The 27,563-nt window shown below is 42.2% G+C and overlaps 2 protein-coding genes across 5 annotated transcripts in view; one reads left to right on the top strand and one right to left on the bottom strand.

The window, feature by feature from the left end:
- Positions 1-654: 654 nt before the first annotated feature.
- On the bottom strand, positions 655-16,361 carry LOC143276246 (ADP-ribosylation factor-like protein 3). The gene is made up of 6 exons (XM_076580723.1): positions 16,254-16,361; positions 14,096-14,239; positions 11,884-12,000; positions 10,185-10,235; positions 9,473-9,658; positions 655-819 (listed from the first exon to the last, which is right to left on the bottom strand). Exons 1-6 carry the CDS (start codon positions 16,254-16,256, stop codon positions 763-765), a joined length of 558 nt encoding a protein of 185 aa, XP_076436838.1. The 5' UTR covers positions 16,257-16,361; the 3' UTR covers positions 655-762.
- A 17-nt stretch (positions 16,362-16,378) lies between these two features.
- Positions 16,379-27,563, top strand: part of LOC143276245 (sideroflexin-2-like) — a 31,524-nt gene continuing 20,339 nt past the window's right edge. For all 4 annotated transcript variants that reach the window (XR_013053531.1, XR_013053530.1, XR_013053529.1 and 1 more), the window contains exons 1-3: positions 16,379-16,526; positions 17,973-18,140; positions 20,553-20,723. Coding sequence is in view for 1 of the 4 variants with exons in the window: in XM_076580721.1 (XP_076436836.1) it covers positions 17,983-18,140; positions 20,553-20,723 (329 nt within the window). In the remaining 3 variants the exon portion in view is untranslated. The remainder of the gene's footprint in view (positions 16,527-17,972; positions 18,141-20,552; positions 20,724-27,563) is intronic.

Here is a 27,563-nt window from a genome sequence, read left to right as displayed (position 1 = left end):
AAAGAAACAGAGAAAGACAGAAAAAGTTTTCAACGAACACACACACAAAATGATGTCTTTTTTATAAACCACTTGAAATTTGGAGCAAACATGTAGCACTGTGTTTAAAATATTCTCCCAACATGATGTCTGAAGAATAGGTCAATGTTAAAGTAACACTGAAAAAAAAAAAGGCTTGATTAATTAACAGTTTTAAATCCTGCTAAGCTAATCAAAAGGAAATTACAAGCCAGGCGATTGAAATATTTCAGTTTTTAATATTCCTCGTTTCATTTTTTTTTCTTTTTTTTTTAGCAAATAATTACAAGTCCAAGAACATGTCAGTCTTTTGTCCTCCATGTTGTTTTATAAATCATTTCTGAGCATCAGTATGACAATCTAATGTATGTCTTAACTAGTAGTTTTTTTTCCTTTCATTTTGTGTGTTTGCTGTTGTTGTTGTTTTCTGTTGTTTTTTAAATCGCAGGGTGACTCTGTGACTCCTGTTTAATTTCACCTGCAGTATAGCCTTCAACTATGCTGTTTTTGATCATTATCCTTTTTTTCTGTGTGTCTGTTGTTGTTTTTATTTAAAAAAAAAACAAACCAACCCTGCAAACATTCCCATCTATCTTTTTTTTGTTTTGTTCTGACAAAATGTTGTAAACATTCCCATCTGTCTTGAAGTGGTTTTGTTGTTGTTTTTTTGTTTTTTTTGACATCTGTCTTGAACATGCCCCAGTTCTGGAGAAAGGCCGAGGGGTTGGCCCAGTGTTGTGTGATTCATTTCTTTTTGGTGCTTTTGGAGTTGCAGGTCTTCACCATCCAGTCCAAACCGTCCTGAAACAAAACAAAACAACCACCCCCATTGTTCCCAATGATGTGACCAAACAAATTTCCCTATTTTTTTCCAGACTGGAATGAAAATTTTCCATACCAAACACAATGCCAACCTTGAATAAAAAAAAAAAAATCTGCTGTACCACTGACAAAAGATGTTGGTGGATATCCTAGTATCCATGTCCATTATAAAATTTTTTTTACCTTATTTGTTCATTTGTTATTATATTATATTATATCTTATATTATTTTAAGTATTAAGCTCTTTGTTAAATGTACTGAGATGCCAACCCCTGTCAAGTGTTTGTAGGAATAATCAGGAAATTTGTTTGGAACATTTTGAATTTGGAAGGAACACTTGGACTCTGAGCCACATCAGCAAAACATATATAATTAAAAGGAAATTTTCTATCTAAAATTACGTTTAAATAACATACTTACCGTGACCCAACTAGTGCAGACTCCGGCAGGGGTCTGACATTCCTGCCTGTGCAAACTACTATCCACCTATGCGGAGAAAATGAAACTATGGCCGATAACCTCCCAGAAGTAGGTAACCTCCCCTTTGTCCCGCTGGCTAGCGCCCTCTTTTGACGGCAATATGCCATCACCAGCGCAGCGAGCAGGGAGAACAGGAAGCGGGGAGGACGGGAGGGTCTTAAATTTGGGTCACGGTAAGTATGTTATTTAAACGTAATTTTAGATAGAAAATTTCCTTTTAATTATACATACTTAACCGTGACCCAACTAGTGCAGAATAGCGCGACAAGGTGGAGGGCTCGCCTGTTCTACTGTCTGTGTGCTGTGATGGCCTGTTGTGCAACTAGCGCAGAAGCGATGCCTCTTAAGCCATCATCCCGTAGGCGTGCAACGTCTCTCTGGTAGAAGTCGATGAGCCATCCACCCTAAAGCGACAGATGTTCCTCAAGTAGAATTCGACGAAAGTAGAGTGTACTGTGCCACCTAAGGATATTGGTGCGGGCAAAGAAGACAGAAGTCCGCAGCCGTATTGTGGGGGAGGTCTGTGGACCACAGCTCGGGTCGGTGGGTTGAATCCACACTTTACTGAGAGCCCTTCGAATCAAAGGAAGGGAAGGAAACACGTACCCTTATAGGGTTGTCTCATTTAAGCGCGGTTGAGCGTCAATGCAAGGTGCACATGCGGTTTGATCTGATGATTCCACATCGGATGTGGGCCGATAGTGGAAGTGATTTTTGGTTTTGAGGGAAACTGTGGCACGAGACAGAGGTAGGTTGCCATGTTGGGCTTGCCTTAGGCATGACAGCCAGATCTGTAGAGCTCCTCCATGCGAGCTGACAGGCAATGGGCGCTCCCCCCAGCACTTTTTTGTCATTGCCAAAAAATGACAGCACTGGTATATTGCCTATGCACAGAATGGCAGACATTTGGCAACAAAAGACTTGATGTCCCTGGTCCCTCTGGGACAGGGTTGTGTAATTGCCCAGGTAGGTATCATCACGAAGGGGCTTACGGAAGGCTTGGTGGCTTCTCTACCCGAGTGTGGCATTTGGAACCACCTGCAGATAGTTGTCGGTGGTCAATGGCTGGGTTGGATCAGGCTGTGGAAGTGCATTTCATGCGCCCACAGGTCACTCAGTCTCATTCTGTGGTGGAATACCAAATGGAAGAGGGTTTCCATGGGGAACAATTTTTTGCTGAAGGTTCTGTAGTGAGAAAGGGGACCAGATCCATGACAGGCCTCTGGCTGTGTATGGTGTGCACTGAGTCTGGGATGGAGCTGGGCGGGGGCAGGGAGGTAAGTGGCTCAAGATGCGTTGTACTGGCTATTTACATCAAAGCACTGATCTGACATACGTTTCCAATATGGCCGACTGCAAAGTGAGAGCTGTATTATCAGTGGTTTCTGAATTGCAAAGGGAAATCATTTGCAGCTTAGCCTTTCATGAATGACTGTGTCTCTCAAACTGGAAGTCAAATTGCACTGGGACTTAGTGCTGTAGCCTTGGGCCTAACTAGCCATTGGGATCTGTCCTAAGGCCCTCTTGATCGAGGGACCGGGGATGCAACTTAGGCAAAACACTCTCTACTGGAAATTGCATAATCGAATTCCAGCCCGAATAGTTGGGACAGCAGTTGCCTCCTCTGCTGTTCCGATGGTGTTTGTCGTACACGACTGATTATCATATATTGTTCCTAGAAGGACACCAATCAGCATGGGTAAATCAGGAAACAGCTGCTGTGTGCTTGAGGGATGAAGGTGTCCACCATGCAGGTTATGTTGCAATGTAAGGAGCCGGAAAGAGTTGACAGGGTCTTGTGGTGCAACCATGAGCCTGAAAGGCATGGTGTTTGCTGCTGAAGTGACAACAAAGTCGTCCTCTGACAGGCCCTTGACTGAAGGCTAGGGCTCCATGATGGGATAGCCTGCCTAGGCTAGAAACCCCTGGAAGTGTCTCATTGGAAAGACCGTGCTTGAGAAGGAGTGGCCATCTGTAACCACAGCAGTGGTTGTGTGTTGAGGCTGAAAGGATCGGGCAGGGAAGACCAAGTGCAGAAAGTGCTTTCAAACGCCAATTGCTTGAGACGTTGACGCTGGATCTCTGTTCAAGCGAGGTGACGGGGCGAACTGATGTGCTTGAATGCGGCATCTACCGTGCTGGTATGAGTGGGCAGTAAGGTACACCCCTGTGGCTAATGGACGGTTCGTTGTGCTCTGTGAGACGCATCCGTCCTGGTCAATAAGCCTTTCTCCCAAATGTAGAGGAAAACAATTATGACCCAGGCCTTCTCCTACTAGAGAGGAGTGGAAGAGGTGGGCTTAGGGTACTTGTCTTCTGCCCAGTGGGCAGTTTTTGGGTCCGCAAAAACTTTTGGGAATCAAAGATTGACACCCCTTCATGGGAAGGCTGGCTAGGCTGTAGGGCCCGTGTGGAGCTGTGGTCACAACCACAGTGGTGCAAACCAAAGGTTGTTGTAGGCAAGGGGGGGAAGAAGGGATGCCTTACAAACTGGGGAGGAATGAAGGGCATGTGTGTCCGGAGTGGCACTTCTAATTTGGACTGCCTCATCCCTCCTTGTGCCAAGTTAGGGTGTCTCCAGCCCTATGGTTGATTGTTGTAGGCAAATGAGTTGGGTTGCCTTGTCCCTCCTTGCGCCAAGCGAGGGCATTCTTAGCCCTGTGGGTGGGAAGGGGGTGTGTGGGTCCCTAAGGACCAGCCACTACTAAAATGTGAAGGAGCATACATTCAGGCGTGAATGAGGCAGTTTTGTCTGTGAGTGCAGTCGTCCTCCGAAAGCAAGGTAGGGATGAATACATACATGTGCAAAGGGAATATAAACTTCCATCAACTCAAGTATTGATGTCAGAAATATGCCAATGACAAGGGATCGAAACACAAGAAATAAGCGGCTGTATAAACATACGTGTAGCGTGCACAGATATAGCCAAGTAAATGGGTAAGTGTGCATAATCAGTAATGGAAAGGAATCTGTGTATGCACCTAAATCTGAGATGTACATACACATATGAATAAAGTGCAGTACGTAGGCGCAGAGAGTTCAGGGCATTGTGGACAGAAGGCCGCAAATGCAAGTGTGCCTATATTGCTATGTAGGGAATCTCAATGAATAGATGTCAATGAACAGAGATAGAAATATCTCATAGATATATATGTACATGTGTGTGTATATATATAGATATATATACACACACACACACATACCTACATATATATATATATACATATATATGGGCTTTTTTTATTTTTTATTTTTTTATATATCCACATACATACATATAGATATACATATATATAGCTATATATATACATATTTCGTGATAGTTGATTGTGATAAAAATCAAAAGGATATAAGGGGAAATATTGTGATTTATTTCCTGTTATTGTGTATCACAAGAAGAGAATGGTAATAGGACTGGTTGCCTGCAGAGGGCTGTGTGCGTGTGTGGGGGATGAAGAACCCCAAAGTTCAGTCGCCAATAGCCTGAGAAACAGCAAGAAAGGTGTAGTTGCTGTGCAAAGATGTGTAAAGTCCATGAATGGGCATGAGGACCCAATGAGAATTCGAAGAAACATGGTTGGTGGACAGCACGGGGGGCAGGAGTGACGTGCTGTGTCGGTTACAAATGCGGAGTTGTCTCCCTTGGCGCCGATATTCGGCGAAAAGGATGGTGTCTTTAGAGCACATATCCCCCGGTGTGACGTTTCCTCGCTGTAGAGGGAGGAGCGTCATGCTGCGAGCGAGAGTCCGTGGTTCTATGCCACCTTAACTGATAATAATAATGTCCCTTAGTGCCGTGGGCATCCCAACCCGAATCGGTCGCCATCGGACGCGAGACGGTGGGGACATGTAGCATGATGGCGCCGTAACCAGACAAGATCGGCCCGAGCACTGCCGAGTGGCAGAATCGAGTTATCAAGAGGCACTCCGACGTGGAACTGCCGATATTATCTGGGTAACAGTGGAGATATGCAGTGGGGCAGAAAAAACTGGCACTGCCGAAGTTCAATGGGCTGTGCACGCATCTGCTCTGTGCGCAAGGGGTGGAGCAGGCGCTAGGTGTGGCACCAGTGCATAATTGCCGCAGCAAGCTCCCAATGGGTTGCTGGTTGTTTGGTTGAGCAGCTTGCTGAGACGCCATTAGTGGATGGGAAACAGCAGCAACCGGCGGTGTGGCAAATGGGGTCATCATCGCAAAGCTTGAAGGGACCGAGCACGCACCTGCGCTGTTGGCGAGGAGCCGTGCCGGTAAAGGGAAGTAACTGTGGCGGTCACCGGCAAGGGTGCCGAAGCAGGAGTTGTCTCCCTTGGATCGGAAAATCGGACAAGGGGAGGGTGCACACGCATGGGCAAGCGTGTCCCCTAGTGGTCCACCTTCCTCCCTACCCCTGGGGAGGGCATCCCTAAGCGCCTCGGTCGCCATAGGATCCGAGACAGAAGAGGCATGCCGCGTGGGGGGCACGTGAGCCAATGTCACGGCCGCCGCCACAGACGCATCGCACATAGGGCCCCGCAAAGCTTGAAGGGACCGAGCACGCACCTGCACTGTTGGCGAGGAGCCGTGCCGGTAAAGGGAAGTAACTGCGGCGGTCACCGGCAAGGGTGCCGAAGCAGGAGTTGTCTCCCTTGGATCGGAAAATCGGACAAGGGGAGGGTGCACACGCATGGGCAAGCGTGTCCCCTAGTGGTCCACCTTCCTCCCTACCCCTGGGGAGGGCATCCCTAAGCGCCTCGGTCGCCAAAGGATCCGAGACGGAAGAGGCATGCCGCGTGGGGGGCGCGTGAGCCAATGTCACGGCCGCCGCCACAGACGCATTGCACATAGGGCCCAGTCTAGCGTGCGTATCCAAAGCCAGTGTATGTTGTTGTTTTCCAAAGGGGTTATGGCACATTCCCAGTATGTGTAATTAAAGGGGTTATGGCACATTCCATTGCTGACATGGGAAAAGTGATAGAGGAGATCGACTCGGGTGTCCTACCGACTGGCAGGGCCGAGAAACGCGGATCGCGTCGACTTCGTTCGCGAATTGAAAATGAAAGCATCAATGGCACCACTGACCTCAGTATGGGGTAACGTACCCCTAGAAGTCGCCAGAGAGGGTGCAGGAGGTGGTGGAGGTCTGGAGTCGACCGGAGGAAGCGAAGGAAGTGGGGAAGGTGTCGGGTTGGCGTTGTTGAGAGGGCCAGAAATAGAGGGCCCAGAGTGACCGCGAATCGATTTCGATCGCGCCTTAATTTTAGCCCGATATCCCACTCGAACCATATAATTATGTGACCTGGTTCGAGACAAAATTTGACAAAAAACAAGAACGCCAGAGAATCAATAGACAGACAGAAAATAGGAAAAAACTTAGCCGTATGAAGAGCACAGGAACAGGAGTCATAATGGCTGCCGGAAAAAGAGGGCGCTAGCCAGTGGGACAAAGGGGAGGTTACCTACTTCTGGGAGGTTATCGGCCGTAGTTTCATTTTCTCCGCATGGGCGGATAGTAGTTTGCACAGGCAGGAATGTCAGACCCCTGCCGGAGTCTGCACTAGTTGGGTCACGGTTAAGTATGTGTAATTAAACGTACATTTTATCTACATGGCATTCAAACACATGGTCTTCCTGCAACACTGTGTAACTACTACCGGAGGCTGTGTTACATTAGGTCTATTTTTTTCCCACTGTCCAGTCTCTTATTGGTGCTAGGTTTATACCTCCTCAGGTCACACGAGAGAGGCATACTGTAGCAAGTGTCAGTCAATGACTGGATGCATTCTTGAGATGTTTCCTGTATGTCCGGGTTGGGAATTTCCTCCTCCGCTCCAAAGTGTGTGTGTGTGTGTGTGTGTGTGTGTGTGTGTGTGTGTGTGTGTGTGTTTCGAGCTGCTTGTTCCTTCCTCACACTCTACAGCTTAATCCACCGGGCACAGACACTGTGTGAACTTGATTTAGCCATATTCTCTTTCAGGCAAATGAATAAGCTGACTGGTCCACTCAATGCTGTTTCAACGAAAACACCCACGTGATTAGCTGAGCATCATCACATGAGACCAAGGTTACTAGTGACTGCCCTGGCCTCATGATCAATGGGTCTAGAGTGTCTGGGTAATGTTACGACAGGAAAGCATGTGACCATGCTATGTAGTGAAATGAACTTGTCTGATCAATTTTGACGTTGGCATAATGTGGGAACAAACTGAAACAGAGCGTAACAAAATATGGTGAAATTGTAACAGTTGGCATCTCTGAATGTATGTTTTTTTTTTTTAATGTATTAACCTGTTTATTAAATGGTACAGGTCAATGGTGTCTATGAACATTTAAACTTTTCCAGGCACTGAATTTTCCAGGCACTGAATGACCAAACACTTTCCAAAGACTTTTCCAGCCCTGGAAATGGTTCTCTCAATTTTTTCCCTTGACTTTTGGAAACTTCCATGACTGTACAAACCATGTAAACCAATCATGACACAATGAACAAACTGGTTACTCTCAGCAGGAAATAAATTCATCATTACCCATTTCCCTTTCCATGCAGGCACTTTGGAGAAGAACAGTGGAAGAGGGAATGAAAACAGTGGGCAAGACATGGAACGAAATCAGCTGGCCTGCTCCAGACTGAAATGACGGGAGAAGATTTGGTGGCACCTCATGCTGGAGCAAAGAGGATGAGGGAAGTAGCAAGTATAAATTTCCCTTTCCTCACAGTCCTTGTCTTTCTGGACAAACTGGTCAGAAAGCTGGGGAGTCACAGTGACAGTTGGATGGGGACTGGAGAAAGGGACTGAAGGGCTGTGTGAGTGGGGATGGGAGGGGCAGTGCATTGGAAGAGGGGAGGTGAACGGGGTGTGGAGGTGATAATACTGGGAGTTCATTTCACATTCACTTAAGCTACGCAAAAATACCCCATTCTGTGTGTGAATTTGTACCCCTGGAAACTGGAAATCACAAGCACCTCTGCACCACTGATGACAGAAAGAAAAGCCCCAAACCAACAAAAAACCAACATAATAAAAGAGAAAAAAATTCAAAGTTTGATGTTAGCGCTTGAACAGTTCAGCCGAACACACTGGGTCATAACAGGACTACCTAAAATTCCTACTGTGTTATCAAACAGGAAACAAACAAACAAAATGAAATAAAATAAATGAGTAAATAAAAAAAAAACAACAACTAAAAATAAGCGTTCAACTAACTTTGACCCCTTCCCTGAGGACAGTACAGGGACTGCTGAACCAAAAACAAAATTTCATCCACCTTAAACAGATAAGTCTGTCAATAGGGAGGGTGTACAGACCCACTTTCGTCAATTTTCGTTGGGACTCCCTGGTTATTTTTAGTGAGAACCGTGTGTGCATGTGCATCTCCATTTCCTTTTTTTCCAGGTCACTGAACAGCTAAAATTACATAGTGGAAATTGCTGTTTTGACGAAAGCATTTTGAACATTTTCGGTGACTATTTTTGCATGTTTAGAAAGTATCTTTGGTTTTATAATCACACCCATCATTTGCTTTAGTCTTCTATGTTTCTTCTTCTTCTTCTGCGTTCATTCGTATGCACACGAGTGGGCTTTTACGTGTATGACCGTTTTTACCCCGCCATGTAGGCAGCCATACTCCGTTTTCGGGGATGTGCATGCTGGGTATGTTCTTGTTTCCATAACCCACCGAACGCTGACATGGATTACAGGATCTTTAACGTGTGTATTTGATCTTCTGCTTGCATATACACATGAAGGGGGTTCAGGCACTAGCATGTCTGCACATATGCTGACCTGGGAGATCGTAAAAATCTCCACCCTTTACCCACCAGGCGCCATCACCGTGATTCGAACCCGGGACCCTCAGATTGACAGTCCAACGGTTTAACCACTCGGCTATTGCGCCCGTCTTCTATGTTTAATTTGGGTATGTTTCTTGTCACATATCTGCCATTAAGTATTCCAACTGATCCGTTTATAAACTCTGCTAAAAAGTTTTCCAAACAAAAGCAGTGCAAACTCAGAGAAGCCAGTTATGGTGGTGGGCTGTCCATGTCATCCTATGACCTACTTCTCACACTGTGAGAGAGAAAAGTCCACCACAAAAGCGGGCTGCACACCCTCTCTAATAACAACAACAAAAATGTTTAACATAAAACTAATCAAAACAAAGGTTGAACTGACCTTGACCCCCTCCCCCTTGAGGGCGGAGCAGGGCTGGATCTGCCACTGGCGGTCCCTCAGTGTGGACAGTCCTAGGTTCTGGGACACTTCATGGGCCTCAGAGGCCGACACCAGGTCCTGCTTGTTGGCAAACACCAGCACTGGCACCCCAGCCAGCTTCTCCTCCTCCAGCAGCTCCTTCAGCTCCTGATGACAGGGGCAAGGCCAAGGTCAAGGATGAGTTCAGAAGTAAGCCCACCACGGGATCATGTTGCTAGCAGAATGAAAGGGATGAAGGGAGTAGGAAAGACAGAAAGAGAAGAAAAGAAAGAGAGCACAGACACCCCAGCCTGCTCCTCCTTCAGCAGTTTCTTCAGCTCCCGATAGGGTCAAGGTCAAATAAGCAAGGCCAAGGACAAGCTCAAGCTGAGGTAAAAAAACTCATCATGGGGGTCATGTAGCAGAACGAAAAGGAGGGAGGAAGCGGGTGGGAAGAGAGACGAAAAAAGACCAGATAAAAATAATTTAAAAAAACCAAGAAAATGAATGGTAATGCCTGAATGACTCTTGCAAAAAAGAAAAAGGAAAAAACAACAACACATACATGAAAAAGAAAAACATACAAACACACATACACATACAGGTACACAAACCAGCACACGCACACACACACAGACACACACACACACACAAGCACACACAGAAACATACACAGACATGCACAGACACTTACCTCTCCAGTTTCTTCAAATCTTTTCTTGTCAGTGCTGTCTATGACGTAAATCTGCACACACACACACACACACACACAAAAGCACTCACACACACACACACACACACACAAATGCATGCATGCAAGCATACACATGATTGCACGCACACACACACATACAAGTACAATTGGTATATTCACAATGTGTAATACTCATGTCCAATACAAAGTTTCAAAGATATTTGTTAACTTATATTTGGCTTTTAATCCTCTAACACACTGAACGTACATCATAAAAACATACAATCATGTTCAAGTATATGTACACACATATAAACATATACATATAAACCAAAACACATTCTTTTCTAAAAAAATTAAAAAAAAGCAATCACAGCTTAGCATTAATGTACCTTTATCAACAACATGCAGCAAAATTCATTTGCTGTCCAAGCAAAATTATAACAAATTTACCTCTCCTTGTCCACATACATCCATCTGGAAATTATTTGTGCATTTACAGGCTCTTCACTTATCCCATACAATATATCAGCCCATAGCCAAGTCCAGCACATGAACAACATGACAAAGGTTGGACTAAAAGATCAAAAAGTAACACACATAAAGCTAAATACATACAAAAGCAATACAGCACAGTGGGTTCATTTACTACACACACCCGCAACTCCCATCCCTCTCCACACACACACACACACACACACACACACACACACACACACAGACACTGGACACTGGAATTATTTATTGTCATTGCCAAGAAAGGTCTTCTGACAAGGGGGCAACAACATAAATGCATATATTTTAGCTTCAAAACAACAACAACAAAAAACTATATTTTTTCTCTGAATCCTTCAGTCAGTTTAAACCAAGAAAATATGCAATACTTGGAAACACTTAAGTCACATCCTGACAAAAACTCAACGAAACGGAACTAAAGAAAAACAACAATGTAATGATAATAAAATACCAAAATGAATGGGGACTGACTCGACCATCCATTCAAAAATACATCAAACCAATACATACTGCCTCAACAATACACTTAAGTATGCAATGTTATGTTTTCTGTTTTGTCCAAATAAAATAGCAACTTCTGTACTAACTATAATTAAGTGTCTTCTATGCTGTTGATACTATTCTGACTTATGTACCTTTGTCTCATTGTTTGAGCTTCTGCAATGAATTTAGCAACCGATCTAATTATGATTTCATTATCACATGACAAGACAGTAACAACATCATGGCTTTTAGCCATCTCTGTTTTAAAGAATATACATTTTTCTCACACAGTATTATACATTTCACACTGAAAAAGAAAATGTTTTTCATCATCCACTTGGTATCCACAGAGAGGACATGGTGACTACACACACACACACACACACACACACACACACACACACACACACACACAGAGAGAGAGAGAGAGAGAGAGAGAGAGAGAGAGAGAGAGAGAATTACATGTATTTTAAGAAACACAATTTCAGAGTAAGAAATACTTCCATAAAATCCTTTTAAAAAATTTAAACGACAGGTATTGTACTAAACACACACATGCATACCGACAAGAACTCACAGCCACGAATGCGTATCTACACACACACACACAGAGTGACACACACACACAAGCACACACACACACACACACAAATACACTCATTTTCAGAAGAAAAGAAAAGAAAAAATCACAAATATTTACCAAAATATCTGTGTTTTCAAAATAGTTTCTCCAGTAGGGTCGAATTCTCCTCTGTCCACCTATATCCCACACATTCAGCTTGAAGCCTGCTGACTGCACGGACTTGATATTGAAACCCTGTGAAATAGATGCCACCACATCTTATCCAACAAGCTCATAGAGGGACGGCAGGATTTTTTTTAATTGGCACATAAGAAGCAAGCCCCCCTCAGAATCTGACTATCAGTGCTGTCAATGTTTTTAGCCTCCAACAATCCAGAACAAAACAAAATCATCAGTAACTTCATGTAACATTTGCCTGCATTACAGAACAGCACATACTGGGTATATATATAGAGAGAGAGCGAGCAAAACACTAGAAAAGCTCTTAACTCATTATATAGCAGTAGACCACAATTGCCCTGATTTTGCCTTAAACAGAGATGCCAACCCCTGTCAAGTGTTGTTGTAGGAACAATCAGGAAATTTGGTAGGAACATTTTGAATTTGGTAGGAACACTCAGACTCCGAGGCACATCAGCAAACACACACACAGTACAATGAGCATGCGAGTTTCCCAACGTGGAGGGCATGATGCACGGACATTTTTCAGTGTACGTTTGGTGAAACTTCTGTTCCCGCCGCTGCTTCTTTACAGCTGACAAATCTGTGGCACATTGTTGCTTCCCTGGTCTTTGTTCATCTTGTTTCTCAAGATCAGAATTCATGGCTGACTTTCTTTGTTTCAAGCCGCTTGTTCCTTCTTTCACTCTATAGTTTAATCCACTGGGCACAGACGCTGTTTGACCAAGACACAACTTGATTTAGCCACATTCTCTCTTGTTCCGGCAAACCATTAAGCTGACTGGCCCACTCAATGATGTTTCAATCTAAACATGCACGTGATTAACTGAGCATCATCACGTAAGACCAAGGTTAGTAGTGACTGCCGCCCTGGCCTTTGTCATCGATAGGTCGTCTGGGTAATGTTATGACAGAAAAGCATCTGACCTTGCTATCCAGTTTAAAATGAGCTCATTGGAACAAACTGAAATCAAATGCAACAAAATACAGCAAAATCATAACAGTTGGCATCTCTGCTTACGCAGTGTTCCACATGAAACGTTTTTGTCATTGCTTAAACTGTATTAAAGTCTTTTCATTATTTCTGTGTAGTTCAAACGTGTGTTCCCTTTCGTCACCATGTTAGTTTGCTGATTTGTTTCACACTCTTTCTGAATCTCCCATTCCAACAGAATGCTGGCATGTGAGTGTTTAAGATGCCACTGCGATCGTTTGAAGAAATCATCCATGTGTGATTTTTTTTCTGGAATGGCCACTTATTTTTTGTATTTTTGTGAAGTTGTGACATTTTCGTTGGTTTCCCAGAAAAAAAACACATGGTATTTAGATAGTAAGCATGTCTGCTCATTATAATATGCTTGTTGCAGCATCAAAGACACTAACTTAAAAAAAATCATAATCATATTATGAACCAAATTCTGATATGGCATCAACTTATCAAGCCCAGTTTTCCTGTTGTTTAATTCTTTATAGTGCATTTAGAGAAGCAATACATAAGTGTACTGGTACATTTTGTCTGGTGCTCTTAAGCTTGGAAAAGTGCACATCTTGAATGTGTTTGCTTATGGGCTGCATGCCCATATATGTGTAAGCTTGTTGCTCTGCATTTGAATGTTTTTGATTATGGCAAATTTCAGATAGTGACACCTTAATTGTTGCAAGTGTAGTATGAATATATTGTGACAAATACTCTGTACTGTCAGGAACTTTTCTACCAAATGTTTCTACCAAAAGTTCAATATCCATTTTATAAAAAAATAAAGTTCCAGGGACATTATACAATATATTTCAGAGAGAAATATGGCTGGAGGGCTTTTAAGTTCTTCAGCTGAAAAAATTTATCTTGAATTCATTGCCTTTTTCAGTAAACCAGTACCACACTTACATCCTTTAAAACAAACCTAAAAACATTCCTTTTTAAATAGCGTGTACATAATCAAGGCACTCCATTCCATATCTGCTTTCTCTGGATCAACATCTATTTCTTCCATGCCTGCATGTGTGCATGTGTGTGCTTTGTGGGGTTTGAAAGTAACCTGTAAATTTACTGTCATAATCATTATTATTATTAGTGGATGGAGTTGTAGTAGCAGAAGCAGTAGCATTCCCCTTCCACAAATATATACAGATCTACATGATTTGCACAGACCTGTGTTGGTGTGATGTGGCTGACATCCTCAGATGCCAGACTTTTCAGTAGTGTTGTCTTGCCAGCGTTGTCCAGTCCCAGCAGCAAAATGCGCAGTTCCTTGTCTGGTGAGGATTTCAGCTTCCGAAGCAATGACAACAAACCCTGTGTGATAAAAACCATGGGCAAAGCTGGATTATTCACGAATGATCGTTAACTTTCTTCACTTTCCAAGTCAGTTTTACTTATGTTCATTCTTCTTTTGCCAGTGTAATCATTGTCATATATCTCGTTATAGTTACTGGAGAGGATTTCAGCCTCCACAGCAATAATGAGCAGGATTATTCACAAAAGATTATTTCCTGACTTCACTTTTCAGTTAGTTTTACTAATGTTTATTCTCAATCATCTACCAGTCCTTTCATGGCTTAAAATATTTTGAACATGTATCATCATGATATGGAAGGAATCTTCCATTTCTCTTCTATATTATCAACACTGACATCATGGTGCGCATGTGATTTGTAAAGTTAGAACCTCAATGATGTGGACAATATTTGTAAACAATGTATTGTTTTCTCAACACTGTAAGTGGTTGGAACATACAAAACAGACGGTAACATGTTTATTTGCTTTCAGCTAAAAACACATGACAGAAAAGTGCATATTTTTCTGTACCAAAATTCACCTCCAGACAGAAACGACAAATGGTAAAAAGAAAATTAAAATATGCAAGAAAAAAAATCCTGGTAAAATGGAGTCGTTGGAGTCTGTCTAATTGATATTCGGGAAGGCTGGCCAAATGAGAGTTGCAGTAATCCAATCTTGAGAGAATCTGAGTGCATACAAGTGTCTTGGTTGCATCGGCTGAGAGATAGTGGCGGATAGAACTGATTCTACACAGTTCCAAATAGGCAACCTTACAGATATTCAAAATGTGCTGTTGGAAGGAAAGAGACTGGTCTAGGACTACACCAAGACTGCGAACTGAAGGAGAAAGTGAAACAGGTGTGCTATTGATCAGAGCAGAGTCAGGAAAGGATGGATGCTGACAAAACTTCTTTGCACAGGCTATCATAAATTCAGTCTTATCATCATTTAGATGCAGCTTATTGAGAGTCATCCAGTCCTTTAGGCCAGCAATGCACTCCTGTGTTTGTGTCACCAGTGCATCAAATTCAGGTATGGAAGCTGACTGATAAAGTTGAGTGTCATCAGAAAAGCTCTCATGCGACATCACATGACTGATGACATCCGACATTACACAAAACCTTTTCACTCTAAAGGACAGTAATCATACCAGGGGACACCCACTAAAACTAATGCAGACATTCACCAAATCAAACCTTTTTTCACACTTTTTTACAAACAGGGTTGTAAAACTTCTGGAATAATCTGCCCAGTAACACTGTCACTGCAGGAACACTTAACAGTTTTAAGAATTTATTAGATAAACACTGGAAGGATTATGGATTCCAAGTTAATTTCTCCATAGGAAGCTAGCCATAACATTAGTAACTGCTCACTCTGATATAATGTAAAAAAAAGAAAAAAAAAGAAAAAAAAGAAAGAAAAAGAAGTCCTAATTGATCAGGCAAAAGGCTGATAATGCCTAAAAGCCATGACGATTGATATGATGATACGTAAATGAGAAACCTTTTTTCATGCCTTATTGTTTCTTTCGAAAGATGACACCGTTGCTGAAAATGTGTTACCCCGTACTGCACTGTTCTTAAAAAAGCGTCACTTTACTGTTTGTTAAACCGGGTGTTATCTAAACTATATTTCTTTGTTGAGTGTTTTCAATCATCCAGTATTTCGTAATTTTACAAATGGCTTCATTTTTCAGGCTTTGCAGTAAAATGTGTGATTGATATTGTCATGAACGTCCATGGGTTTATGGGAAGTGACAAGTGATACGTTTGCTGATTTAACTGTTTATTATTTACAAATTAAGCAATCGAACCAGATCAACCGTGAAACAGCGACATTCCTCATCGACTGATCGAGTCCTTCAACTTGCTTGCGACACCGGCAGAAATGTAAAACAAAGTTCACTCAGTCAAACACTAATCATCTTAAAATAAAGAGTGTATTCGAGTTCTCTTCAGTTTAGTGAGCTGATAAAAAGGGTTTACAAACACGCTCATCAGTCTTTATTTACTAAAACTGCACTTACCATGTTTAACAAGCTCGGATTTGCTTTCAGGTAACTACGCTTGACGTCACAGTAGAAGCTAAATCCTATTTTCAATTGCAAAGAGTCAAGCAAGCAAGGGAGAACACTCCGTGCGATTCGAAGAAAATTGACCTACGTCACATTGACAATAATTTTTCACTTTGCAGCTTGTTGCACAGTGCTTGCACAGGAGTGGTGCTCAAAGACAGTCGTGAGCACATGCGATTGTTTCGGTATTGTGACACCGCAGCCTCTGTGTCATTGAATAAAGAGGTTTGTGGAACTCTTGGTGGTTTCTTTTTCTTCTTCTTTCCGTTACACGACCAACATCGACTTGCCGATGACTCTAGAAAAAAAAAAAGTGTCTTTTTCGCACTCTGAGTGCAGGTCTTCGAAGAGTCTACTAATGTGATGACACATGTTCGTCGAGAAAGCGACAAGCACACACTCAGATCTGCTTGTCACTTACTTGTCGGTGTGTATATATGTGTATCTTGCGCACTTTAAAATAAAGTAATAAAAAAACAACAACAAAAAAAACAACAACAACAAACAACAACAAACAAACAACAACAACAACAAAAAAAAAAAGAAAAAAAAAAAAGAAAAGAAAAAAAAAGAAAAACAAAACAAAAACAAATGAAAAGCCCTCATTGATCCGGCAAAAGGCTGATAAAGCCTAAAATCCGTGACACATGATGATATGATACAAACAAAACAGGCCCAACTTTTCAGATGATTGAGAATTTCAGCTTAGATTGTTTGGTTGTGTGCCCTCAATTAATTCTTTTTCTTCTGATTGGCAGCCAGCTTTAGAGTGGAAGAATCTGATGGGGATATTATTTGGTGGATTGCAAATGATAATGATAATGATGATAATAGAGTGCACTCGGAGTGCGAAAAAGACACTTTTTTTTTTTCTAGAGTCATCGGCAAGTCGATGTTGGTCGTGCAACGGACCTAGGTAATACTAATAGTAACAATAATTATAAAAATATTGATTAATTAAAATATTGATTGATGAAATATAAATAAACTTGAACAAGCGCAGGCCAGTTCACCAAGTCTTGTCACCTAACACTTGCATGCGTATGATAATGATATGTATATCATAATGTATATATGATAACAGTTATAACAATAATAATGATAATACAGTAAATATTGCTTTGGTAGGGGTTGTTACCAAGCGCAATGGTTGTTCCTGGATCAACATATGTTTGGACCTGTTACTTTGCTTGTGTGTGTGTGTGTGTGTTTGTGTGTGTGTGTGTGTGTGTGTGTGTGTACAGAAGACGTTTCACAGCATATCATCAACAATCCTGTGATCAATGTTTTGATCCATGAATAATCATCATGATCCATGACAAGAATCATCAGCAAGTTGTTCCACTTCTCATGGCTTTATTGTCTGTTCACAACAGGGTGATTTAAATATGTATGCATTTGTTTATTTCAACACACACACACACACACACACACACACACACACACACACATATGTATACAGACAGACAGACAGACAACAGACAGACAGACACACACACACACACACACACACACACACACACACACACACACACACACACACACAGAGGATCTGCAGTTCATTTTCTTTGGTATTTTAAAGTAATTTCATGTTGTAAAAAAGAGAAAAAAATTGAAAAACAAAAAGTAGATAATGAGTCTTCACTCAGAGACCTTACCTTGCCTTTTCAGAAGAATTGAAATGGCTGAAGAAGCACGCATTAACCTGAACAAACCCCCATTTGACCTAAGCCGATTTTGGGGTCGTTTGCGGTATTTTGCCTGGATCACTGATCCACGTCTCAGCTTTGTGTCGCAGAAGAAGCTTCTGGAATCCAAACAGCTTCTGCAGTCCTACAGGTCAGTTGTTTGTTTTTGCTTTGTTTTCATTTCCCAGAATTGGGGACGTTTTGCTTTGGTGTCCTATCAAAAATGTGAAGATGCCACCTGGTGATCTAACATCGGAAGTTCCCTGTGGACTGTTAATGCTGAGAATGTGACAGACCTGGGTGTTGCCCTCTGTGGGGGGGACTCAGAATGAGTGGCATGGAAGTAATGCCACAGAAACAGTGCAGATGATGAAGCAGCAAAATAGATAAAAAATTATGTTAAAAAATGTGCAGAACATGTGTTTTCAATATTTTGATGAAAATGATAATGATGGTGATAATGACAATGCTGCTGTGGAGGTCTGCTTGGGTCTGAACATGCTTGACAAGGCGATACTTATGCGCCAGCCACTGTGGTGAAGTTGTTAGTGTTGCAGACTGACGGCTGGGAGGACCTGGGTTCGAATCCCAGAGTAGGTTGGTTTTTCAGCCCGCGGTCGGCTCCTACCCAGAGTCGAGTGTGCCATAGGCAAGACTGGGACCACTCAGTCGAGTATCATCCACTTCACGGATGCATCTTTGGGTGTGTCGCTCAAATTTCCTGACCAACACTGCAAGTGTGTGTATCTCTTTGGCCGGGTTGACACCAGGATATCATTATGATAGGAAGCGTAGAGTACAGCCTTGTCATGTAGTCCCAAACCTAAATGGACTGCCATAGCAGCTTTGTCATCATCATTATTGTCCTCCTCCTCCATCAAAAAAAAAAAGTGCCCCAGATTATGTGGCCTCTCATGCCCTGCTCTCTTGGTGACCTCTCCACTTCCGCGCTTGGGGTGAGTCTTGTCAAGGTCTTCAGTGTTGGTGGATTCATGGAGGACTGCTGTTGGAGGGATGTGGTGGTGGTCTCCACTCAGGGGGAGATGCTCACTCAGTCTGGCTCCGTGACCAAGCCATCATTATTGTCAGTAGGGGGCTTAGTAGGTGGTGTCCTAAGTATGTTAAATCAGAACAGGCACAACTGAACACTACTAAAGTGACCCAGCAGCAGTGCAGGGTCTCCTCTGATGTGTGGCCTCATGGCAACCTAATATTGATGATTCCCTGTGGACTGCCAGTGCTGGGACTGCGACAGATGAACCCGGGTGTGGCTGTGTAAGGGGGAATGAGGGGTGTGGGATTAATGCCACTGAAACGGTGCAGACGATGGTGAAGCACAAAAAAAAGAAAAAAGAAAGGCTGTACTTATATGCTTCTTTTCATTTTGGATGTACCCCGTTGTCAGTCAGGTCCAGGAGATAAGATCAAGATGCTCCCTGTTCCCAATTGAGCCCGTGGATTGAGCACTGCTGAGTTGGGTAAGAGTTAGTAAGGGGCTGTAAACAAAACACCTTTCAAGGGGTATGAATGCGCATTCTCTTTTTTCTCTTTTTCTCTGTGCTGTATCTGAAAAAGAAGTGACAACTTCTTGTGTTGTATGTTCACTGCATCCCCTTCACAAGGCTTCATGTCCTTAATTGAATAAACAGATGTCCACGCCCATGTCTGTGTCCATGTCTGTGATGTATTTGCAGACCTGGAGGAATCTGGTGAACAGTTTTGTGTGTGCGTGCAGTGCCCACATGACTCTTCACAGAATAAAGGGAGAAAAGGAGGAGTTAACCCCAGTTTCATTCTGTTATTGAACCTTACTGCTTCTTTGTTGCTTTTTAAAAAAAATCTTTTTATTTTTTTATTTTTTTTTTTTAGTGACTGTATGTGTATGTATGTAGTATGTGTGTAAATATTATATATCCTCCATTTGACCATTAACTCTGGTGTGTGTGTGTGTGTGTGTGTGTGTGTGTGTGTGTGTGTGCAAGTCAGTTCAAATTTAGAATATTTTATTTGTCAGGCCACAGATCCTTAACAATGGAGTTCACAACGACAGTAAGAATGAATGCAAAGAAATGAATACAAGGACAACCACTTTACTATGTGGGCAGCAAAAACAATCGAGTTAGTATGTGTGTGTTTGTGTGCATGGGTGTGCATGTGTGTGTGTGTGTGTGTGTGTGTGTGTGTGTGTGTGTGTGTGTGCAAGTCAGTTCAAATTTAGAATATTTTATTTGTCAGGCCACAGATCCTTAACAATGGAGTTCACAACGACAATAAGAATGAATGCAAAGAAATGAATACAAGGACAACCACTTTACTATGTGGGCAACAAAAACAATCGAGTTAGTATGTGTGTGTTTGTGTGCATGGGTGTGCATGGGTGTGTGTGTGTGTGTGTGTGTGTGTGTGTGTGTGCATGCATGGGTGTGTGTGTGTGTGTGTGCAGTGTGTGTGTGGGTGTGTACAAACATCATTTTCCTTCTTTCTTTTTTTTTTTTTTTTAATTTTAGATTTAAAAAAAATTAAGGTCCTTTTTACATCCTTTTCCTTTGTCACTGTTTGGCAGAGAAAAGTCTGAACCTGCTGGCACCAGGGAGCAAGACGTGCGGCGAGCACAACAGCTGTACCTTTCAGCCTTCCACCCAGACACCGGCCAGATGCAGAATGTCTTCGGTCGCATGTCCTTCTACGTACCTGGAGGGATGATCCTGATTGGAGCCATGATCACCTTTTACAGGTAAGTTGCAAGCACCTGTGGTTGGATGGTAATGTGCGTGTGATGTAGTGATAATGTTTTACAGGTAAATTGCAAGCGCCTGTGGCTTGATAGTAATGTAATTGTGATGGAGTGATAACATTTTACAGTTAAGATTTAAGTGCCTATGGTTGGATAGTAATGTGATTGTAATGTGGTGATAACGTTTTACAGGTAAGTTGCAAACGCCTATGGCTTGATAGTAATGTGATTGTGATGTAGTTATAATGTTTTTACAGGTAAGTGGCAAACATCTATGGCTTGATAGTAATGTGATTGTGATGTAGTAATAATGATTTTACAGGTAAGTGGCAAACATCTATGGCTCTATGGTAATGTGGTGAGAATGTGATTGTGACGTAGTGATAATGTCTTACAGGTAAGTGGCAAACGTCTATGGTTGGTTAGTAATGTGGTGGGAGTGGTGTGGTGTGTCAGTGAGTTTATTATGTGTTTGTAGCTTTCATTGTCTTCTGCGTTCATGGGCCTCAAGTCCCATGTTCACTTGTGTGTAAGAGACAGGACTTTTACTGTTTCTGTCCTGCCATGTCATAGCCATACTCAGTTTTTAGCCGTGCGTGTAGTTTAAGTCAACATAATTTGAGTCAGGGCTTTTTTTTTTTTTTTTTTTTGTCTCTTCATTGATTTGTTTTAAATTCTGTCCGCAAAATATTTATGATTTTAGATGAATGTGTCTGTGTATGCGTGTGTGTGTGTGTGTGTGTGTGTGTGTGTGTGTGTGTGTGTGCGTGAGTGTGCATGTGTGTGAGAGTATATTTTATGAGTATTCTTGTGTATTTTCATGCATGTGTGTTAATTTGGATGTGTGGATTTGTTCATATGATGTAGAGTGTGTGTGTGCATGTGTGTGTGTGTGCTTGCACACGCAAGCGTGTGTGTGTGTATGTGTGTGTGTGTGTGTGTGTGTGCGTGTGAGTGTGTGCATGTGTGTGTTTTATGTATACCCTTGCACATAAGTGCACATGTGTGTACACTGTACATGTGAGTATGTGTGTGTTTATTTGCTTGTGTATGTGGATTGGAATGTGTGTTTATCTGTGTGTACATACCTTTGTGAGTGTATTTTACATGTGATCTTGTGCATCTGCATGCACATGTTTTGAAAACTTCTTTTTTTTGTGTGTGTGTATGTATGTATGTCTGTGTGTGTGTGTGTGTGTGTATGTCTGTGTGTGTGTGTGTATGCGTGTGTGCGTGTACATGTGTGTGTGTGCATGTGTCAATATGTCTGTGTGCTTAGATTTGTGTGTGTATGTGCATGCATGTGTATGGTTCCCACGGCAGAAAAAAAAAATTAACATCGAAACAAAAGAACTAATGCCTCAGTCAGGAAATCTGATAGCCTGTTGTTGACCGGAAAGCTGTTGTGCCAGGTGGGTGTTATCTGTTATTTGTTGTCTTATCTTCTGTACAATCTTTGGTACTGAAGAGTATTCCAGTGTTGCTTACTCACCACTGTCAGGTGCAGTGGGATGTACTTCATTGACTTTTTTATGGGAGATGTTTTGTGTCCATCTACTGGTAGCAGCAGTCTTCAGTTTAACATCTTTCCACTTTAATTAAGTGATGTTAGATGGGGAAAAAAGGTTTGGGAGGGAGTGGGTGGAGAAGGGAGTGTGCTGATTAGTGTGTGTGTGTGTGTGTGTGTGTGTGTGTGTGTGTGTGTGTGTGTGTGTGTTTGTGTGTATGTGTGTATGTGTGTATGTGTGTGTGTGTGACTCTGTGTGTGTGTGTGTGTGTGTGTGTGTGTGTGTGTGTGTGTGTGTGTGTGTGTGTGTGTGTGTCTGTGTGTCTGTGTGTGTATGTGTGTGTGTGTGTGTGTGTGTGTGTGTGACTCTGTGTGTGTGTGTGTGTGTGTGTGTGTGTGTGTGTAAAAGAAATATAAGCAAATAGTAGGAAAAGCTAACATCAAGTAACAATAACAAATGTCCTACTGGACTGCACAACAAACCCCCTGCAATAGCAGATAACATCTTGAAACCATCAAAAATGATTTAAGTGAACTTTCTGTGAAAACGATTTAAAACTGACATTCAAATGGAGATAAGTTATCCATAATTATATATGCATTTCACATCTGTGCTGAACCTAGTCACAGAAGCATTCAGCTTAATCCTGTTCGATAGTGCATGAATCTGTGTGTGTGTGTGTGTGTGCGTGCGTGCGTGCGTGTGTGTGTGTGTGTGTGTGTGTGTGTGTGTGTGTTCTTTCTTTATTTCTTGCTTTTGTTTAAGATCTTTTCACCAATAAGTGATATCAGATGGGGTTAGGAGAGGGGGGTAGTACATCTGTGTGCATGTGTGGGAGTTAGGGTGTTGGGGGGGGGGGGGGGGGGTGGCGATGGAAAGAGGTGGTGAGATGACAGATACATAAAAAGAAACATTAAAAATGGGGAAAAAAAACAGGAAGAACTATGACAGATTGAACTAACTGAGAGTATTGTATATATGTGTGTGTGGGGGGTGTGGGGGGGGGGAGGGGCACAGGGGAGGGTGTGTGTGCATACATTAATGCGTATTTGCACACACATGTGTGTAGTTTGTATGGGGTTGTGTGTGTGTGTGTGGGGGGGGAGGGGCACAGGGGAGGGTGTGTGTGCATACATTAATGCATATTTGCACACACATGTGTGTAGTTTGTATGGGGTTGTGTGTGTGGGGGGGGGGGGGGAGGGGCACAGGGGAGGGTGTGTGTGCATACATTAATGCGTATTTGCACACACATGTGTGTAGTTTGTATGGGGTTGTGTGTGTGTGTGTATGAAGAACAAACAGACATAACTGGTTCGGTTATGGAATCTGATAGCGGATTGTTTACCAGGAAGTTGTGAGGCCAGGTTTTGTTTACCTGCTTTTCACGTCTGGCCTTCCCTGTAATCTGTGGCACTGATAGGTGTGGAGCAATGGCCTAGTGGTTCAGTGTTGACTGGTCAGCAAGTGTCCTCAGGTTCAAGTCCCATGTAGAGACCATGATCTTTACTAGAGGTTCTGTATGCAGCATGCGTTTAGTGCATGTAAAAGAACCCATGGCAGCAAAAGGGTTTCCCTTAGCAAAATATCAGGAAATGTTCACCTTGGAAAAGAGATGCACTTGCTGACAGAAAAAAAGAGAAAGAAATATGTTGGTGTTGCTGCACCGTTGCTGTGCACTTTCTCTGGGGAGAGCGGCTCCATGTTCGCACAGAGAAATCTGCTGAGACAAAAAAGTGACAGTTACTTCAACACTGCTAATCACAGTGACACATCTAGGCATTGTCCAGTGCAAGGGATTAAACTTCATTGATATTTTTGTTTGTGTGACAATTTTATCAGTGATATTGTTGTGACTGTGCATGCGCGGGTGTGTGTGCATGAGTGTGTGTGTGTGTGTGTGTGTGTGTGTGTGTGTGTGTGCGTGAGTGGGTATGTTTGTGAGTGTGTGTGTGTGCATACTTGGATGCATATTTGCACACCTGTGTGTGCAGTTTTTGTTTGTGCATATGAGTGTGCTTCTCTCCACTAGGCAGCAAAAAAAAAAAAGAAAAAAAAGCCCACCAAAAACAAAAACAAAAAACCACCCCAAAACACACACACAAAGACAAAAAAAACAACCCCAAAACAACAAAAACCCCACTAACAACAAAAGAACAAACGGCTTAGTCTGGAAATGTGATAGCTGATTGTTTACTAGGAAACTGTGACACCCACTTTATTGTATATACCAGGCACAATAAGTCAAGGACCATAATGATCTGATGGGTATGTTCTTATGAAATCACAAAAACCCTCAGTAAGTAAAGTTATTTGTAAATGTCAAATGTATGGGCATTGCAATAAATAGACAGTGTTTTTGGAGCACAGATTTGTTAGCCCCTGAGCATGAATTGTTTATGTTTGACTTGCAGAAGAAATACAGATTTTACATAAAAAATGAGCTTAGCTTTTACTGATCCAGTTAAAGAAAAAAACAAACAAACCTGGAGGGATTTCCTTGCTGCATGAGCAAGGTGGAACATTCCTAACTCTTCAGCTGAGTTTTTTTAAATTTTTTTAACTTGTTCTGCCTCACAGCTATGTGCATGCTACAACTCCAGGACCAGCACTGCATGAGACCAGTGTAGTAAAAAAAAAAAAGAAAAAAAAGTGGTTCACTAAAACTAAAAGGGTGAAAATCAACAGAGAATTGTTGACTTGACTGGTGGAACAAAGCTTCGTTTTCACGTTTCCAGAATCCGTTAATGTTCAGCTTTGAACACCAACTGTACCAGGCCAGAATCAACAACATTAGAACAGTATGTTGGTTGAGAGTACTTGTGCCTGCTCCACAGGGCAAGCAATCACGGTGTGAGGTAACTCCTACAGGAGTGGAATGAGTTAAGTGTTTGATAATGATGATTATGTACATTTATATAGCACCTTTCTCTCTAACAGCTCAGGGCGCTTTACATGAAAGAAAAATATTATAAGTTTCATAAATCATTATGACCACTCTTTCTCAGAACCCCCACCCCCACACACTCTCCCTTTCCTACTCTTCATACACCCAAAGTGAGCTGACATGGGTTGTGTTGGAGAACAAGAAAGCTGAGAGTGCTTACAGACAGGTTTTAAAAAGATGAGTTTTTAGTGATGAGCGAAAAGCGGAAATAGAATCCAATGCATGGAAATGATGAGGAAGATTGTTCCAGATGTTTGTATTCTCTTCCCTACTCCCTCCTGGATCCAATAGAATCCAGTGCATGGAAATGATGAGGAAGATTGTTCCAGATGTTTGTATTCTCTTCCCTACTCCCTCCTGGATCCAATAGAATCCAGTGCATGGAAATGATGAGGAAGATTGTTCCAGATGTTTGTCTGCATTCTCTTCCCTACTCCCTCCTGGATCCAAGTTGAGGCCCCTCCTCTGTCTGCTCATCCATGTTTTCTGCATTGTTGCATGTTTACTTTACTGACATCATGACAAATGGGTATTCAGTATCAGTATCAGTATCAGTAGCTCTAGGAGGCGTCCCTGCGGTCGGACAAATCAGTATATTCTACACCACATCTGCTAAGCAGATGCCTGACCAGCAGCGTAACCCAATGCGCTTTGTCAGGCCTTGAGAGAAAAAAAAAAGTGAAAAAAGAAGAAGAAAAAAAAAAGAACACACACAAAAAAAGAACTAGAAATAAAGATGAAATAAAAGAAAAACAAATGAATAATTAGTTACATAGATAGATAGTCAAAAAAAAAAAAAAAAAAAAAAAGAAAAAAAAGAAAAAAAAAGAAGAAGATAAACTGGCTGCAGCAGTCCAGCTTTGTTACAATGTGAAAAATGGTCTCATCAACATGACCCCTCAATGTTGTCAAAAGTCACCTATGTTGGTGCACTGTCTAGTCAACTAAAGTTGCCTATGATGGTGAAAGATTTAAAAAAAAAAAGAAAAAAAGATCATTGGAACTGTTGTGAGGAATGTTTTGCCTTTGCACATGCAGCACATAAATCCCCTCAGCTTAAAAGATAAATCTGCAAATCTGAACACATTTTTCAAACAACATGTACTTGTCTTTTGCTTGCAAGCACTAAAGTTCTTGCTCTTCTGAAAAAAAAAAAGCTCTGCCCTATGATATTGTCCATTTATTTTAATACCCACTTACACTGACACTTTACTTTTTTAGGATTAACTTTGTTCAGTGTTATAAAACTGACTTCTTTTGACCTACCCCTGACATCATGGTGGCCCATAACTTTTTGTGCCTAGTATATTATTGACCGTCTCATCATTGTGCAATCTTTTGCACTGGTGATTGCTCCACCACTGCTCATCACACACACATGTTGACATTGCCAAGTGCTCTGGGTTGCACTTCAGTAATTTGGTTGTTTGGGTGATATTTTTTTCATAGAGGTGAAGGCAAGAGAATGAGTTTGAATGTGCATTTTTCACTTGTACTTTTTCCACTCAAAATGAATATTGTGTGTGTGTGTGTGTGTGTGTGTGTGTGTGTGTGTGTGTGTGTGTGTGTGTGTGTGAGTGAGTGCATTTTGTAAGTGCCTTTAAATATTTGTGTGTGTGTGTGTGTGTGTGTGTGTGTGTGTGTGTGTGTGTGTACCCTGACATATTTACATACATGTGTATGTGTGTGTGTGTATGTGTGCATGTTTGTGTGTGTGTGTGTGTGTGAGCGTTTGTACACACATGCGCATATTGTGTGTGTGGTTGTTTTATGTATGCTCTTGCACGTTTCTACGCATACGTATGTGTGTGCATGAATTTGTGAATGGATTATGTGTGAGTGAATTATGTGAATTATATGTGAGTGAATTATGTGTGAGTGAATTATGTGTGAGTGTATGTATACATGGCTGCACATTTGTTAATCTGTGTGTGCAGTTGTGTGTATATATATATACATGTGTGTGTGTGTGTGTGTGCGCGCGCGCGTGTGTGTATGCATGTCTGTATGGATCTGTGTGTGCACGTGTAAGTGTGTATGCCTCCACTGACTGCAGTAACACTTGTCCTCAGAGGTGTACAGACTGCTCTGTGAACTGCCCTTAGTCCCCACAGAAATGGTGAAAAGAGTGAAGGCAACATGACGCAACATTGTATTGTATTACTCATTTTTGTCACAACAGATTTCTCTGTGTGAAATTCGGGCTGCTCTCCTCAGGGAGAGTGTGTATCTACACTGAGAGCGCCATCCCCCCCCCCCCCCCCCCCCCCCACCTCCCCCTTTTTTTTTCCTGCCTGCAGTTTTTTATTTGATTTTATATCGAAGTGGATTTCTCTACAGAATGTTTCCAGGGACAACCCTTTCATTGCTGTGGGTTCTTTTACT

The sequence above is a fragment of the Babylonia areolata genome, chromosome 31 (genome assembly GCF_041734735.1).
Source record: "Babylonia areolata isolate BAREFJ2019XMU chromosome 31, ASM4173473v1, whole genome shotgun sequence".
Lineage (NCBI taxonomy): Eukaryota > Metazoa > Mollusca > Gastropoda > Neogastropoda > Buccinidae > Babylonia > Babylonia areolata.
This window is presented reverse-complemented; position numbering and strand designations above follow the sequence as displayed.